Below are 18,426 nucleotides of genomic sequence, written 5' to 3'. Positions count from 1 at the left end.
TCTAGCTCACATCTAACGGATGTCCACAAGCTGGAGGAAGCAAGAAGGGGTGCACTGCCGCCTCCTCCTCCTCGCATCTATCCATTGCCTGTTTGAGGCAGCAGATGGGAGCTGCTGCTGCCTGAACTAATTACTGAGACACTGTTTATAAGTCAGTGTCTGTACTGGAACTGAACCAGAGAGCTAAAAAATACTGATGAACCTGAACTGAACTCAAGTTTTTTAAAATGGTCCATGTCCTTGCTTCAGAACAAACATGCACAAGAAAGTACTCCGTCCCCCTCCTCATGCTGCACCTGAGAGTGTCACTAGTTTGAAAAAGTGCTCCAAGAGCCTCCACCACTCAGTGTCATAAAGGCAAACTCCAGTCTCTCCCCAGCTTGGAGGAGGAGGAGGAGGGAGGTGATCTGTGTAATTATGTTGTACTCTCCAAAACTCAGTACATTCCTGTCCAGTCTTTAGTTCCAGTTCAAGCTGGAGATATTAGTGTTTATTTGTGTACCTTCATTAGAGGGTAGTAGAACACCTGCCACGGCAAGAATGGTGAAAGGCAAACTATTCACTACTCTTGCCATGCCTAGCAGGCCCAGTTCTGGTACAGAACTGCCAGGTACTGCATACATTTCAGCTGTGCAGGATGAAACTGAAACACACAGAACAGCATTGGTGTGCAATATTTTTTAGGTAGGAGCACCATCAAGTCAAAAGTTAGAATGTTACAACCCACTAATTTCAATGGGGAATCAGGCACACAATTTTCAACTTTCTTCCATGCAAGTCAATGGGAGCAAATACTGTTTAGTTTTTGGTTGGATTGCACTAACTTTGTAAAAATATTCCAGATAAAGTGTAATCTGCACCTACCTCTTCTAGTATTAATAGGTCCACCTCGCATTGCCAATATCAACTTCAAAGTGCAACCTTCTGATATGCTGTAAATAACCAAAAATGTTTTTTAACTTTCCCCCCAAACAGAAATATTCCAAAACTATGTAACTTCATTTAAATACTCACTTGTAATCATTCAAGCAATAGTCATCCTCCAACTCAATATTATTCCAGATTAAGTGCTGCTGCGACACGGGGATACCTGAAAGTGAAATTTAAATTTAAATTGACTGACAGTAAAAAGATTTTATTCATCACTAAGATAGACATCTTTAAAATGGTTTGGAAATGAATTATGCTGAAAAATCAATTAAATATACTTCAAAATACATTTATTCAGTTTTAGGGCATACTTCATGTGAGCCAGGGCACACCTGGCATAAACTCCATAATTTGTTTTAGATGCCAGGGTTAAGCTCTAAGGTGTGAAAAAATAAAGGGGAAAGTGATATTAAGCATGTACAGAATGTCCTCTCATTACTACTTAACAGCCACAAAGCCTATGCCCACCTCCAGGATTAATGACAAGGGCAGAAGAATTTATCGCTAGAACAGCCCACGGTCAGTCCAGTTCAAAAGTCTGGCTGACATTCAGACTAACGTACTGAATAGTACTGCTCAGGAATTACTCTAAAGGACTACTTCATTTCAATGGACTACTCAGAAGTAACTAAGTCTGGATGTCAGTCGCTGTTTCTAACAGTGAACAGCCAGATTCCACTGGAAGCTCATCACATTTGTCTTCAGCAACCAGAAATATGCAGCTTTCATACATGGTAGTGTACTACTAAACTCATAGTATATGAGCCAACTGGGGTGGTTGCTACCATCTGGGGGAACAAGCCTATTTTGATTTTTGACAAGGCGTACATATACCCCTAGAGATGGAAAATGGGAAATAGCACTGCAATACGTTCAGCATATATCATGCATCTATTGTCCTGACAATCAGGCATGCAGTGGCCAAGCTTGCAATGGCATTTAAACGCTTTTTTAAAGACTACTATAAAAATGTTATTTATGGAAATGAAATGTTATGGAATGGAAATGAAAACAGGCAGGAGTGTCAATTTTCCTCCAAAGATTATACTGTGGAGAGAATGCACCAATTTTTAATTCTTACAGTAACCCTTTCCTTTGTGCAAAATTGACTGCAATTTTACCCTCATTGTTTGGGAATAGGAATAAAGAAGAGGTGATAACACACAAAGCTGTAAGTACAACAATGCTATCACCTATTTCCCATCTCTAGGAGAATAAAAATCACTACAAGCATTCATCCCGAGATAGCCAAAATTTCTGGGCTTGGCTCATGGTTTGTTGTGGGCTTGCCTCCAAGTGTTTGTTGTGACTGTGGCCATGGTACGCAGTTGGTCAAAGAACATGCCCGCAAGGAAATGGTGACATTTGACAGAGCCTGGACTGTTAGGTTACAGATGCCATCCTTGGGAGATGCTCTTAATTGTGCCAAGTCAAAGATGGTGCTGATAAATTGGACTTTTCCACATTTACTTGTAGCCTAGAGAGGTTAGTAGAGTTAGTATTGGTAGAACAAAAGGAGGAATGTTCAGATGAAGCCTGAGGAAGATGGACAAGTCCAGGAAGAAGACTGAAGCAGACTCATGAATTTAGCAGTGTTATGCAACTTATGAATGTGCTTTATGGTATAATAAATTTTGGAGCCAAAGAGGGCCTCTTTGATACTTGATCAAACATCTGGAGCAAGACTCTGTGATTTAAGATTAATGCCTTCTAGCAGAAGCTGAATTGGACTGCTTCAACAATTATTGAGCTAGGTACCAGATGTTGGAGAAGAAATGACAGCCTTACGTTTGAATAAGATACAAGTTCTTTAGATGTCTGGGTGTAGGTGGAAGTGAGGATGGGTGATCCTAGATAGCCTTTGCCACTTCAAGAAGTGCCAGTAACATTGGTAGTACCAGAGAAGAGTGCCTGAAGACTGGATCAAGTGGATCAAGTCTCAGAGAAGATGCCATCTGAAAAAACTGCTCTGAATAAAAATTTTAGGTCCGTGGATGTTGATTCTAGTTTGAGATCTGTTACCCACTCTTGATGATCCTGAGGGTAGGTCCGACCCAGTGGAGGGCTTGGATTGGTGTTCTGAACCGAAGTACACTGGTTTATCAGGATCCAGTTGTGTAATAAGATTGGTATCCAGAGATGGGTTGGTTGGTTCTGGCTGTGAAGGTACCAAAAAGTTGAGAAGGAAGGATTAGGAGCTGACCTGATGTTTCAGTGTGTGCCATGTCCCATTGGTTCCAAGGCAACATAAAGGAGATGGTTTATATATCCCAGGCTTACTTAGGACATATTTTGTGGAAGTGTGGTATAAGTCATAAGAGAAGTATTGATCAGATCAGTACCAAGAGTACTTTGAGATTCTGTCATAATGAGGAGCGCAACAGCGAGGTCTTGAGAAGTGGGGATAGGAAGGCAAGTAATAGGCCCAGTTATCAAAGGAACAAGAATAGTGACTGGGCGAATCTAGTCTAGGGCATTTGTAGAGGTCTTGCCTCCTGTCAGAGCCATAATCCAGGTATTTGGGGTAAGCTGGTCCCCCACTGATGGTATCACCTGGGTAAGAACCATCAGGGAAATAGTCAGCCTTGGAAGAGCGAGGCGAGAAACAGACCGATTCCAAACCCGATGGGATGTGCTGAACATCAGGAGCTTCTGGAGCATGAATAGAGGGTGTTAGTTTCAATGGAGAAAATGGTGGCAGGATCTTCTTAAGCTTGAGAATTGAGGGGTGGGGGTGGGGTGGGGAGGGGTGGCACCTGAGAATCACCTTACAAGTTGGATTCTTTTTTCCCTACAAGGTTATGGCTGCTGGTGTTACAGCTTCTTCAGTTTTGAAGGCTGTTTCATTGGCTGTTTTGGGTCTGAAGACTGCTTGAATGGTTGCTTCTGTTCCAAAGGGGCAGTCTCTGGTGGCAGAGGAGCATGCAACTGGTTTGCAATCAGGTTTGGTTTCAATGTTTTTAGTATTGAAGGGTCCAGAATCAAGGGAGCTTTGGTGAATTATTTCATTTGTTTCAGACTGGGAGGACTCTGGTCTCCCAATCTATAGCCACCAGTACTTGATCTCACAAAAGGGCCCTGGAATAGGAAGAGAGGTTCTGCCTTGCCCGTTTCATAAAGGAGAGACAATGGCACTAGGGATGTGCATGGAACTGGCAGGGGCCAGTTCAAAGGCGGGGGTGGGACAACTTTAAGGGTGGGGGAGGGTGCACTTATCACTCCCTCCGTTGGCGCTCCATTTGTAAATCAGGGTGGCAGCATATCTCCCTGCCGCCCTATTCCCTCCTTGGCCGGAAGTGCCGACATGCGAGCGAACACACGCGCTCCCGGCACTTCTGACCAACGAGGGAATGGGGCAGCAAGGAAGTATGCTGCCGCCCCGATGGAATCTTTACAAACAGAGCACTGGCGGGGGGAAAGCGGAGAGAGGGATACCCTTCCCCGCTCTTAAAGTTGTCTCACCCCCACCTTCAAACCTCCCGGTGTTTGAACCTGTTCAGAGGCCCATAAAAGGGCCTCCGAACCCATTCGTGCACATCCCTAAATGGCATGACTCCACAATCTGCCCCTCACGCAAGCAGAGTAAATGCTGGTGTGTAAGTGGAAGAGAGCTTAGCACTGCACAAGGAACACTGCTCGAAAGTAACTTTGTTGACCATAACATGTCCAAATTGAAGGGGGGGAGCTTTTTCCTCTCTAGAGACAGCAACAGTAGACCGAGGTCCTAACGTTAAGGCGGTCGGAAAAGAACTGAGGAACGTGACATCCAGCCACCCTTAAATAGCATGCTGCATGCGTGTGGGCGGAGCTTGGGCGCCTCGACAAGCTATGGCATGGCTACCGCATAGTCTCCGCACAGGCGCAGAGCCCATCCTTATGGATCTCGACAGATCTTGATCCAGATCAATCTCTCCTGCCTCCGTCACAACAGCAGGTTGAGAACTCAAAGAATTAAAATAAATGTAAAACTTACGAAGGGTAAGTACAATAGAAAGTGGACTGAATTAATTTTATTCTAAGATGAATCTTGGTTTTTCTTGCTGCAGGCAAGGAAAAACTGAGGCAAGAGACAGCTTCTGCTGTGGTGGTGGACAAATATCTGAGAATGGTGCGAGCTGCACTTACTACAGGAACACTAAAAAGGATGGGACTTGCATCAAAAATCCTGAGGGAAAGCTTTACAATGTTCCTGAAGATACTGCAGAGTTGCAGAAGAAACCCAGGAGTGTGAACAGCACAGAGACCGTGAAAAAGGAAGTCCAAACTATAGAAAGATGTCAAGACAGCCAATGCTCAAAATAAGCAGTGTCTTGAAAGATATGCCCGAAGACAAGAACTTTTTTGACCAAAGGAGAAAGTAGTAATGAATGACAGCAAGAGGGGAGGGTGGGGTACTGGGGAAGAAATGAACAAATTGTAAACCACAAAACGCCTTGCAGTTTTTATTTTTTTTAGGATAAAAAAGAATGAGTGTCAAGGCAAAACATACTAACTCCTATTTTGAACCTTCTTCCACAATGAAAGTGTAGCCTAACTGAACGAAGGAGAGCATCACCCATCAAAACAAGAGAACTCCTAGCTACTTTGAGTTTGTGCCCAGGTCCAGATTACCCTAAGATATAAATAGATATAAATAAGGCACTTGCAGATGTGATCTCAGATGTCTTCAGTTTCTGAGAGCTTCTGGAGAAAAGGTGAAATGTCAGAAGACTGGAAGTTTTTCACACCTGGCTTTTAGCTCACATTTCAGCCAAATTTACCCTGAAGTCCCTGCAGGCTATCAGGGACCATTTCACACGCACAATTTGGGTTTTTCCCTTACGTGATAAGAGTGTAGCCTGATTTATATCAGGGGTAAAAACATCCACTTTTTGTATCCTGGGGGGGGGGGACGACTTCAAACTCGCAGTAAAGCCTACCAGAAAACCTGCAGTAAAGCCTGCTGTCTGGAAAAGCTCCTGGAGATAAGCAAGTGTCGTCCCTATCTTAAAGAGCTTACAAGGCAACTGCTTAAGAATCTGTTTTAGGATCTTACTAGCTATTGGCATCAAGCTGATGGGTCAGTATTTCCCAGATCCTCCTTCCACACTTCAAAAGGAGAGTGGGCGAGGAGGACCTGGGAAATATTGACTAGTCAAGATTCCATATTTCATGAAAAATGGTACAGTTGTGAATATGGTGTCCATTACCATGTTTTCCAGGTAATTCACTGAAAATGGAGTTAGCTTATTTGATTTGCATGAAACAGAGCTTAAGTAGTTAAGACATTGTTTGAAATTGTTGCTGGGCTATATGGGACCAATTTTGCTTGAGGGTTTTCCTTGACGGTTAAAATCTATCCAGACTATTTTACTGCTACTTTGTAAACCTTAACTTTGGTTACATTATACATTTAAAACAGCAACCGATATTTCTCTTTTTTTGAAGTTTTATCGTGTACAGTTTTCTGTTAAAGTGAAAGCATGAAAGCTTTAAAAGCAGAAGCAAACACATGGAAGATTTAAAAGCTTGTGTTATTGAACAAGAGCAGTTAGAAAACAATTCTTCCCAACATAGGTTTGTGCCAACCCCAGTGCTTAAAGATGTCATCTAGCAGTGGATGAGAAGAGGCATGTGATGTCATAGAAAGAAGTGTAGCCAACAGATAAGTAACCTTTATCACTACAGACAACTATGCTAGGAGTTCAAGACATATCTGCGATACATTTAACAACTTTCAAAATGTAGTGAAAGTAGCTGTATTTGGCATTGGACATGCTTCAGAGATTACTGAAATCAACTATAATGAAACCAAAGCATGCACCTAAGAGCAAATTATGTCCAGGTATATTCATTACCGTGAAACCGTGCCTAAATAAAATTGTGTCAGCATGGTGCTTTTACAATAGATGAAAGGACAGGTCCCTGCTCACAGTCTAGTAATGAGGCACAAGGGAGACGAGAGATAAAGGGAAGGGTAGTGGGGGCAAGAGAAGAAGAATATGCAATGCAAAGTTAGGATTAGTTGCAACAGGATATGCGGACCTGGGTTGTGCCAAAGCATGATCTGATTAAAGATTAAATGCAGGGTTTACACAAAATGTGAAGTGAAAGACTTCAGTATTTCATAACAATGAAAACACTTGATATTGACTTGGTAGCTTCTTAAATCCTGCATCACAGTTCTTGTGATTTGGCATACTTGTGTGATTACCAGAATAGTGATGTTATCCATTCCAAAAAGGTAATATAAACAATACTAACTTCTGCCAGTTATGGTAGAGCTCCCATGAAGCTCCAGGGAGACAATGATTTCCTAGACATTAACTCAGATATAGATATTTACAAACCAGTACCACAATCATGAGAGCTAGCATGAAGAAAGTCTGAGAAAAATACAATTTCTAGGGAGAGTTTTAATGTATCAAAGAAATCCGCAGTTGATTGTGCTTTATTGGTGGGGGGAAGCAAGATATACACACAGATGAAAGTGCTTGTTGAAGCTCATCTCTCCAGTAAGACTGTACACTTAAGATTCTGCAGAGAGCTAATAATAAATTAGGCCCCTCCACAGCACTCTTGAAGTCAATGAAGAATCACCCAACAGCGTCCTTGCCTGGGTGAACTAAAAAACTGGAGATTTGTCCAATGGGACAAGTTGTACTGAATTTATTATAAGACAGTCTTCATGAAGAAACTAAAGGATGTGTACTGGCAATAAAATATAGTTTATGTATTAACATTAAGCCATTCTAAATCTTGGGGAGAAGTGGGGTATAAATTTTCTAGTTTACCAATAAGAAAATGGAAAACATACATATTGAAGCACAACACTATCAAAACCCATACCTGCATGGAACTTTGGATGAGGCCAATATTTCTTACATGTACATCAGGGCCTCCAATGCAATGCCTGAAATCATGGTATATGGACATTGATGTAACAGGAATATCTGCCTCCAAGCCCCACTCCCAGTTGCGGCAAACTATTAATGAAGGCTCATCCCTCATATTGCCACGAACTCTGGCAGAAAAAAAAGTCACTTTTCATACCCTAAGCATGTACCACTTTGATGCTCTCTCACATCAAACTTGATGGTACACAACTGATGGTACCTTGATGGTGCACAAGTGTAGAAACAAGAGATCATAGATGGTCTTCAAGTTTTTGAATGAGACACTAATCCACCAGAGCCCGTTCTTACATGTCTTCTAGAATTTATTGATAAGATATACTGTGGAAATGTGAAACGCAAACATGCACATTCTTGTACAAGCAAGAACGAAACAATTTAACATATCATCCAAAACCAGTAATGGTGCAAACTCCTTCCTTTTACATGCAGTTCTTTGCTTCCCCATGTGCAGAAAACTTTTAACCAAACATTTCTGAGGTGACAAGCATGCAGTGTTACCAGCTGTTTTATTATCTAATTTTGGTTGAATGACTAAAGCTGTGTATTTGGCACTTATTAAAGTTAATCTGGATAATTATCTGAAGGCTCTTTTAGGCCTGCACGGCTCTGAAAACAACAGTCATATATAGAAAACTAAATATGAAGATATATTTCTACAATAACTGATTCTCAGTGATGAATGTAAATGTTTACTAACTGTTCATTTGGTCTAAAATATTCTATAGTTATTTATGAAAAGTAGATATGAAGCATAAAACCTGACATATACATCTGTTTATTACAACTGATTTGACAGTCATGATAATTGTTTTCATGACCTTAAGCATGAATTTGGCAACAGTCACTCTTTATGTGCCATATTTCTTGAGCTGCAGAATTCTGGAAGTGGTGCCATACATCTCACATTCACTGCAAGGATGTGGGGGTGTGGGTAGAAGTCTATTCAGTGAGAAAGTAGTACCTACCAAAAATCCATCCACTAACAGACATTCCCACACAGAATGGTAATTATACTTGATTTAAATGGCCAGTCAGGGCAAAAAAAAATCAAACAAGTTCATTTTAATATTTCAGCTAGAGACTTTGCTAAAAGTCTGAAGAGTTAGCCAAGAGCCTGTACCAATAAAAAGTTATGTTCAAATAGACCTTTTAGGATAGACCTATCTCCAAGATACGGCTGAGATTCCTGCCTGCAACCTTGGAGAGCTGCCAGTCTGTGAAGACAATGCTGAGCTAGACAGACCAATGGTCTGATTCAGTATATGGCAGTTTCCTATGTAACAAGTTTTAAGATTTTTACTAAACTAGGTATTTCATACCACTTTTAAGCAAGTCTCGCTAGTTTCTTTATTCATCACTGTTAAAGAGATATGTCTCACAGGATTGTTGTGAAGATAAATATAAACAAGTACACAAAAGAAAGAGTGAGATATAAATATAAAAATAAATAAGTAAATTTATTTATTTATTTTTATTACTTTTTACATTTTATATCCCGCTCTTCCTTCAAGGAGCTCAGAGCGGTGTACTACATACTTAAGTTTCTCCTGACAACAACCCTGAGAAGTAGGTTAGGCTGAGAGAGAAGTGACTGGCCCAGAGTCATACAGCAAGTATGGAGAGGAGAGCTGGTCTTGTGGTAGCAAGCATGACTTGTCCCCATAGCTAAGCAGGGTCTGCCCTGGTTGCATATGAATTGGAGACTTGATGTGTGAGCACTGCAAGATATTCCCCTCAGGGGATGAAGCCGCTCTGGGAAGAGCAGAAGGTTTCAAGTTCCCTCCCTGGCTTCTCCAAGATAGGGCTGAGAGAGATTCCTGCCTGCAACCTTGGAGAAGCCGCTGACAGTCTGTGAAGACAATACTGAGCTAGATAGACCAATGGTCTGACTCAGTATATGGCAGTTTCCTATGTCCCTAAATATCATGGCTGAATGGGGATTTGTACTCGGGCCTCCCCGGTCCTAGTCCAGCACTCTAACCACTACATCACGCTGGCTCTCTATCTATATAAAGAATATATGTGTGTATATAGATAGATAGATAGATAGATAGATAGATAATCTTAAAATAAATATATAAAAAGGGAGCAGATACCTTCCAATCTCTGGATTTTAGCTTTCACAGACATAACTGTTTCAAAAGGAGATACTCGCAACTCAAAGCATGTTCCTGTGAGAGTTTCGATGAAGAGCTCCATTGTCTCATAGAAAGGAAGTTTGTAATGAAACGGTCCCATGTTATCCTCATTGAAGAAAGGAGGTTCTTTCTTGCTGGCCATTCTCAATACTTTAAGGACACCTTGTGGGAAAGTCAGCTGCGAAGCGTCGAGCTTTAAGCCAAATAAGCTCTAAACTCGGAAAATGTGTGCTGCTGTTCATTTTTCAAAGTTTGCACCTAAGACACACACAAGATCAGAAGCCATGGTATTTGAGAAACTAACATTAAAGCACAGTCACACAAGAGTTGTTTAGAAATCAAACCAAAACAATTGGTTGTTTAGAAACAAAAAAAAAGGGGGGGGGACTTCTGAACTTCACTTTTGATACAAGACCATTTACCCAACAATAATGTGCACATCAGAGGAGGCCTTGTTCACATTTCTAATGGGGTGCATTTGTGCAATCATTTCTCAAAATATTAACTGTTTGTTCCATTATTTGACCAAGAAGTGATATCTGTCTAAGCTATGCTTACATACAATAGTAGAACTATGTGAAGCACAACCCTCCCACCCTCCATGGCTTCTGTTGTATAGTGCTGAAGAACAGAGGGAAACTAAAGGTTTTCAGCACACAGTGTGTGCTAACAGAAAACAGAATAAGCATCCTACAAGAGCGTATCTCAAACATGTATTGTTTTATTTGTATCTACAGGAATAACTATTTACTTAAAAGTACTTAAATAGAATACTACACAATCACAAATAATGGGCAAGCACTCCTAATAAAGTCAAGCAAGAGGTGCGTTTCAAAAACATGTACCATAATTTACTCTCAGGAACCACAAAGTTAATACACAAGTTTGAAAGACAGGAAGCTGGATTCTTTTGGATTTTGCAGGTTTCCCTTCCCTTTTTTGTAAGGCAGCATATCCGACAGACTGGGGAGATGTTTGTTTTTAGTTTTATTGCTTGGCAAACAAAAATAAGAACAAGGTGTGTGCTAGCTTGGTTCAAAGATAGGGGTGTGGTGCTATGGAAAACTGCTTGTTAAAGGCATTCATTTCCTAACATTTTAATTGGTTTTTAAGGTTTTTTTAGCATCAATATGTTCCTGTCTTGCATCTCCTCTCCTTTTAAAAGCCAGATAAGTTCAGGCCTTCAGAAACCTGGGATACCTCACCTATGGCTCTTGTTTTGGGCCTGAAGTCATACAATTATAAGCTGTGACAATGGTCAGAGGACTGTCAATTGTGGGCACCACACTGCAAAAGTTCAAATTCCCCATTCACAAGAGTGTACAGAAAGATGCTCTATACAGACTACTGCATGCAGTCACATGACACAGCTTAAAGTAAGTGAACATATTTTAACCATGCCAGAGACATGTGCAACTTAGCTCTAACAGCCCAATCCTAGGTATGTTTACTCAGAAATATTAGCCACTGTGTCCAACAAGCTTATTAATGCTTAATAATTAAACATAAGCTTTTTAGAGTACTGCTTTTCAACAAACATGTGTTTTCAAAGTGATTTATATAGCAGAAGAAATGAGAGAATAGATCTCTGTTCCAAGAGGACTATCTAAAAAGAAACACAAAGACATCAGCAACAGTCAATGGGACTATTAGGTTGAACAGAGACAACTGCTCTCCTCTTGCTAAATATAAGAAAGCCACTGCTCTGAAAGGGTCCTCTCTGCCAAGTTAGCAGGAGTTATGTCCAAACATTTCATTGGATCATCAACTAAACTAGTGCTGTGAGGATGTGGCTTGAGTCTAAGCCATGTCTGGAACAAGAATAAGCTATTTGCACTTCTGAGAACATAGCAATGTAAATGCTTCATCACGCACAATTCAACACATATCTCCCAGATCCACTGAAACATCCTGATAAATGGGGCCTTGAAATGAAAGTTGTTGTGAAGCAGTTGCATCCAAGCAGTGCCACAAAATCTCAGATCAATGAAGCTTATGTAATATCAATAGCTTACTAAGGGTTTTTTTGTTACCTGTAACAATCATGACAAGGAATTTAAACAGAGAACAAAGTTATAAATAGAATTTGGGGGAAAAGGATTTTTTAAAAGGGTACACTTTGGATAGTACCAAACTAGATAAAAATCATTAGGTGTGCCTTGGGCAAGCTGTAAGTCTCAGGCTCGACTCTTTCATCTACAATGCATGGGTAATAATACTTGGCGACCCTATAAGGCTGTTTGCAAGGCTCACAACCCTTTAACTACCCTCAGGCTGAATGCGGAGGCCCACTGACCTGAGCGTTAAGCCCCAGCTGAGCGAAGAGGGATTAACTCCAAATATAAACCTGCACAGTAGTGGACAGTCAGAAAATAAAACACGATTATTATGGGCGACTCCTTAAAAGCGATTCCTAATGAGTAAAACGATGTTCCTATAATTATCATATATGACTCTCCATTGGAATTAGTCTCAGTTCATCTACGAAGAAGCGGATACATCAGCAGCCTGTACCTCCCTAGGGCAGCAGGAGGGCGCGGGCGTTTAGAAGGATTCCTCGCCTCCCTCACCTGCCACCCGCCCGCCGCTCATCACAGTCGCCACCTACACCCCCTCCACGGGCTCTGCGAGACAGGCTTGGCCTACGCGCTGCCTCTTCCTCACAGTGGCAGAGGTCCCGCCGTGAGGGGCGCAGCCATCACGAGAAAGCTGAGCGGAGGACAAGCCCAAAGGGAGACAGAGGCAGACACCCCCGTGAGTAACTCCTCCCGAGCCACTGCCTCCTTTTTCTCGCACACATTTATGGAGCGTTTGTGACGCTAAAAAAAGAGGATCTTTGCCGAACCACTCAGAAGGTCGCTCTCACCTAACAGCCGTCCAATCACCAGGCGTCTCCGTGCACGAGCAGCGGGAGGAGGTTTGCCCACTTACGCAAGGCAGGCCAAGCGCTCATGTCGACTCCTTCAGAGCGTCGGGTTTGTTGTAGGTCGTTACTCGGGTACACAATGAGGGGATCCCGGATGTAGTTTCTTGTCATTGTTAGTTACGCCCTTGCTGCGTAAGTGGTATTGACGGCCACAAACACTGCTGGGAAAGGTAGTTCGAACGATGGTACCGGCCGGGGTTCTTCCTTGTAGACGTTTGAAAAACAGGAAAGTCTTGTGGCATCCTAAAAACTAGCAGATTTATTGTAGCATAAGCTTTTAGGGGGAAAACGGCCAAGCTTCAAGAGTGTCGTCTGACACAAGAGTTCTCATCTGACGTTTTACTGGAGGCGAAAGCTGCGTGTAAATCTACAAAGGTGTGGGGGCAAGAACGCGAGAGCAGAAGTTGTACGGGAAATTTCGGGATAGAAATCCAAGCCAGCCACTAACCAGAAGTAACGTAATGCGGAGTGGATTCTGGCAATATTTTCCATATCCACACAACCACATTTTTAAAGCACTGGCTGACTAATACTGAGTAGTCCTGTTGAAATTAATGGGACAAATTCGTCATTAACTATTGTCACATTCATTTCAGTGGAACTACTTACGAGTAGTCTGGACGCCAGCCACTATTAACAAAGCCCTGCTACTCCAAATGTTCTTTCTATGAGAAATGAGAACTGTTAAGTTGATTCCCGGGGCCATAGAGCCATGTGGTTTTCTAGGCAGAATACAGGAGGGGTTTTACCATTGACGTCTCCTGCTCAGTATGAAATGATGCCTTTCAGCCCCTTACTATATCGCTGCTGCCCGATATAGGAGTTTCCCATATTCTGGGAAACACACCAGCAGGGATTCAAACCAACTAGGCAGATTACCTCTTTGCTGCGCCATTAGGTGGCATAGCACTGCTGAGGGAGGGGTAATTAACACTTTTCCTGCAAATATTTTGTGTTACAGGTGCAATTTCAGGAGCACTGACTCTTGGCATCTTTTATCATAATGACCATGGGGAATTAGGAAGAGTAGTGACAGTGAGGAAGGGTCTTATTTGTCTCTTTGTGTGATCTGGCTTTCTGTGATTGGTAGACTGATATTCTCAGAGCCTATCTGCTCCACCCTTCTTGCTCCCAGACTGTCCCTTGCTTTTTAAACCTACTTTCCAGTAGGCTTATGAGAGCACCTGCTATTCCATGTGTGTCCCCCTCTTATATCAACTTCACAATGTCTAGAGCAATATTAACAAAATCGGGTACAGTTGTAGGGACACCTGAACGGCAGAGTTTGTGATGATGTCATCCACCCCGCTTCAAGACGGCAGACACATAATCGTTTGAGGCACAAGTTGTCTAACTTGTGAACTGCCTAACCGATTTGAACCAAATTTGATATAGGTGTAGGGACACCTCAAACACATAGTTTGTGAAATTCACCAGAATGAGTACAAATGATTTGATCTTCAAAGTCTTTCACAAACTGGCATAGTGGGCCACCAACTGCCCTTGGGGGACTAAGCTGAAGCAGGCCTGTCACCATCTGGAAAGGGGACAGCGGATGACACTGTGTGGACACAATCATGGTAGAAAAGTTATTTTTACCACCATCACCACCACAATAATGGGCTTTGGTCTCTATTTGATTGGGCTTTGGTCTCTATTTGGTCTCTATTTGACTGAGCGCTTTTCCTCCACTACTGTTCTAGTGCTGTCTACTGTTTTATTGCTCACAGCTCCATGGTTAATCATAGAACCAACTCAGCTCTAATAAGCTGAAGAGAGCAATCATATCAACTAGGAGCAATCATATCAACTTCATGGGTCATTTCCAAATTCCAGATCTGCAGAACCTCCAAACATATTAGCAACTCCCTGAGTGCTAGACTGGGGCCACTGGGGCCTCAGTGATCAACTTTGCTACTTTTTTTCAGAATAAAGTTGTTTCTGACTTAATAGACCTCCAATTGCTCCTTTAAAGGCTTTCCATAACATTTCAGATAGGGCCTTCAGCATTAAGTTATCTTTAAATAAATTTATAATATTGCTACCAATGTTTTAAAATAATGGAAAATGAACAAAGGTTGTTCACTTCTAATGTTTTGTCTCTCATCAATGGAAACTTAAGCTGCAGTTTACAAGTTATTTAATGTAAGTCAATTTCTGCTTGACTTAATTTCTTTTGACTTAATTTCAACTATTATTGACAGGGAATTTTTAACCTGCCTATTACCTTCTCCTTCTACAGTGTGGTGCCCAGGTGCAAACATCTTGGGAGCATAACTTGCACTTGGCAATTAAAAAAAAGGGGGGGGGGGGAGAGGCCAGAATGATCTTTTTACCTCCATCCAAAATTGGTAGGGGTTCAAGGGCTGTGCACATGTGCTGTCCTCATTCTGCCAGCAAACCCCATCAGTAGAGAGCAGCATATAGACACAACTGGCTAGTACTGATTGCTTAACAGACTGAAGGGAAACAAGATCCCTGCTTCACCAGATGGGGGCAAATGTGGGTGGGAGGAAAGAAATTGGGAAGACAGACTGGTGAAGCCTATGTTCATGCTTTACTTGATTCTTTGCCTTCATGGCTGACCCATCATTCCAGTCCATTTGAAGTACCATTCTATCAAAAATAGAATTTTGGATGACATTTAGTAGATAACATATAATCCTCATTTCCCATTATGCAATACAGTGAGTAATCTGTCCTTTCCATATACTTTGCCCACATTTTAACATACCAAAAAACCTAGGCCACCACACAACCCTAAACAGGATCAGAGGAGTATCCAGCCAAGGTAGGAACTATGGTCATGTGAACTCAAAATACAAGGTAGGACGACAGGAGAGCGATTGTGTGGGAGGCAGGAGCCAGATAGGACTGGCATGTCCTATCCACATTCTTTCCCCAGCACTTTACCGAGGGTGGACGAAAAGCCATCCAGCCCAGCTCCTGCCTCGCAATCACTCTCCATTCCTCCTACCTTGCTTTTTGAGTTCACACCACTGAGGATGGGGAGCAAACACAGCTCTCCTACCCTGTCTGTTTAGGATCATGTGAATTGGCCTAATAGTAAGTGTCAGGGTGGTATGTCAGGGGAGATATGTGAAGAAAGGAGGAAAGGGAAATGAAGGGTGTTAGTGGTGATCAGGACCAATTCCTTGGATCTTGAAATAGTACACAGCTTTAAGAAGATGTCCATCAGTCAGGGATTGATTACTAGAGTTTTTTGCTCACCTATCCTAAGTACTGCCAACAAGGCAAAAGCAAGCAGCTAACATGATATCACAGCCTCATGGAAGTACCATAATCAGGCAGGGAACACCCCTGCATGGAAGGCTTGATCCCACCCCTTGTAACAAGAGCAAAAACTACCCTATCCCTATTAGTAAGCAAGGTCAATGGTAGCAAATAGGTTACCCAATAATGAAATTAACTCCAAAAAGATGAACTCTTAGGTTTGCTTTCCGCTTTGGAATTTTTAAAAACAACAGAGAATGAAATAAAACAAGAATAATGTAACAGTTTCACAAATGCCATTTATCAATGATTCTTAATAAAATTTATACTTTGTACAATAGATTACATCAGCAAGGGACTGGAGAAGCTAATCAGAACAGGATTGCTAAAGCTTGTTGAGATTGTGTTTACAATGCTATCTGATGAAGGGAAAATATTTAGGTATGTGAGTCTAGGAATATTCACAGCTGTTTGATTAGGAAGCAAGAGAATTAGTGCTGGGCAAAATAAGGGTTACAGAAGAGTCAGCAGTCACATCTTTACTGGTCTTCAAATGCATTAAGTGGGTCTTCAAAGGAGCTTGACGCTCTGAATTCAGTTTTAGTTTCTGAAACTGTCTGAAATGATAGGGCCTTTTTGGTTGATGTCTTGGACTGACTGCTTGGTGAGAAGATATCATCTAGAGAAAATAAAAACATTGAAAAGGAGAAGGATATACATGGTGATTTCACTGAAAACATCTGCAAATATAATAAACTTCAGTTATATTGGCCATGATTTCTAAGGTTTGGCCAGCTTGACATTACTGAATTAGATTTCAAGAGTGAGTCCCAAGAGTATTTCCTCATCTAGCACAACAAAACTTTCCAATTTCTGGTCAGACTAGCCCTATATAGTTAAAGATTAGATGCTCTTCTTACAACGACATAGTTAAATTAGCATAAATAATGAGAAAGCCCTCCTGTACTGGCTTTCCTGCTTAGCTTTTCAAAAAAACCCCTATGAATTTGAAAGAGATTAGTCCACATAGTCACACCCCACCTCCACGCTGCCGCCAAGCCTAAAACCGTATTTCTTCATTAAAGTGTTTTCCAGGAAATTTGTTTAGAGAAGACAAGATTGGACAATTTCTCTTCCTGTTTCTGCGTTCTATACGTCAACATGTGCTTGAGAAAAATGGGAAGCAGCATTGACCCTGATATAATTTGAACTACTGGCCTCAGACATGTTTTGTAGTTGTTTTGTTTGGCAAATATCAGTCACAGGGCAATAGGGAAGAATCTACAAGTTGAGTATCCCTGCTTGTGACCAGAAGTGTTCTAGATTTTGAATTTTTCCGGATTTTGGCATATTTGCTCTCTCTTGCAAGTCAAGGAGCCCCCTTTGCTGCCTCCTGCCAGGGGAAGGCCAGTTTAAGGGCTAACCTGAGGGAGTCCAGGTTCCTAGAGAGGTGACTGGGAAGAAACATTCGGCATGGCAACTTCCCTTCCGACCCCTCCTCCGAGAAAGGAGCCTTTGTGTCTTTTCCTGCCCGCGGGATCTGCAGCCCCACTTTGAAGAAGAGAACTTGGTGGTTGCCAATGTAGGTGGGGTGTGTGGGGGACCCCAGAGCCGCGGGGAGAGGCGATGAAAGGGAGGAAAGCAGGGAGTGGGCTTGGGACGACGGAACCAGGGGAGAACTGTCCCGGGTGGGCAATGAGGGAGATGAGATGTGTGTAGCCTTCTGAAATAAGTAAGTTAATAAGTAAGTTTTGACCTCATGTTTAAAAGCAGCAAAATTGGGAATCTGTGAGCTGAGGTGTTTTGTTTTTTGTTTTTGTTACAGCGTGGTGTCCAGATTTTGGAGCATTCCAGATTTCGGATGTCCAGATGAGGGATACTCAACCTGTATCAGAATCAGATTTGCAGTGTGGGGTAGAGAAGTAATAACCCTTTGACCGTGCTGTAGTCCCAATCCCATCCCTATAAGTGCTACTTACCTAACAAAAAACAAGCACACCAGAACTAATGATGCAATTAATGTAATGTGTAGTTTGGCACTTGGATGCAACTTGGAAATGCACTTTAACTGCTATAATTCTAATTCAGGTAAGTATGCACTCTGCCTTCCAGAACACAGTGTCTTCTAGAATATTATTTTATTTTTTGAATTCTGCAAGATTTAATTTCTTAAGAAACCCAACTATGTATTAATTTCACTAATTTGCCTCTGGATTTTAACCCTCTGTGTTTATACCTATACTCTTAAATACTCTACCAAGCTACTGGTAAGCAGATATTTTGGTTTTATAGAAGAAGCCAG

At 41.8% G+C, this 18,426-nt stretch overlaps 2 protein-coding genes and 1 long non-coding RNA gene across 27 annotated transcripts in view; 1 reads left to right on the top strand and 2 right to left on the bottom strand.

The window, feature by feature from the left end:
* The window catches only part of ZFAND4 (zinc finger AN1-type containing 4), a 58,018-nt gene extending 44,965 nt beyond the window's left edge, over window positions 1–13,053 (bottom strand). Inside the window, exons 1-5 of one of the 8 annotated variants that reach the window (XM_053308822.1) lie at window positions 12,479–12,795; window positions 12,261–12,311; window positions 9,923–10,222; window positions 1,015–1,090; window positions 865–932 (exon numbers count right to left, since the gene is read on the bottom strand). In XM_053308822.1, the coding sequence (XP_053164797.1) occupies window positions 865–932; window positions 1,015–1,090; window positions 9,923–10,106 (328 nt within the window). In that variant the 5' untranslated portion in view covers window positions 10,107–10,222; window positions 12,261–12,311; window positions 12,479–12,795. Of the gene's footprint in view, window positions 1–864; window positions 933–1,014; window positions 1,091–9,922; window positions 10,223–12,260; window positions 12,796–12,830 lie in introns of those variants that run through there. The other 7 variants (XM_053308821.1, XM_053308820.1, XM_053308823.1 and 4 more) reach the window with 7 other exon arrangements.
* The window catches only part of LOC128350457 (uncharacterized), a 28,714-nt gene continuing 23,119 nt past the window's right edge, over window positions 12,832–18,426 (top strand). For 3 of the 7 annotated variants that reach the window (XR_008319338.1, XR_008319333.1, XR_008319339.1), the window contains exons 1-2: window positions 12,923–13,060; window positions 17,950–18,212. This is a non-coding gene — a long non-coding RNA (uncharacterized LOC128350457). Of the gene's footprint in view, window positions 13,061–13,125; window positions 13,266–17,949; window positions 18,213–18,426 lie in introns of those variants that run through there. The other 4 variants (XR_008319337.1, XR_008319334.1, XR_008319336.1 and 1 more) reach the window with 4 other exon arrangements.
* LOC128350452 (WASH complex subunit 2A-like) overlaps window positions 16,404–18,426 on the bottom strand; it is a 155,546-nt gene continuing 153,523 nt past the window's right edge. For all 12 annotated transcript variants that reach the window (XM_053308809.1, XM_053308812.1, XM_053308817.1 and 9 more), the window contains one exon: window positions 16,404–16,803. In XM_053308809.1, the coding sequence (XP_053164784.1) occupies window positions 16,664–16,803 (140 nt within the window). In that variant the 3' untranslated portion in view covers window positions 16,404–16,663. The remainder of the gene's footprint in view (window positions 16,804–18,426) is intronic.

Source organism: Hemicordylus capensis, chromosome 3 (genome assembly GCF_027244095.1).
Source record: "Hemicordylus capensis ecotype Gifberg chromosome 3, rHemCap1.1.pri, whole genome shotgun sequence".
Classification (NCBI taxonomy): Eukaryota; Metazoa; Chordata; class Lepidosauria; order Squamata; family Cordylidae; genus Hemicordylus; species Hemicordylus capensis.
This window is presented reverse-complemented; position numbering and strand designations above follow the sequence as displayed.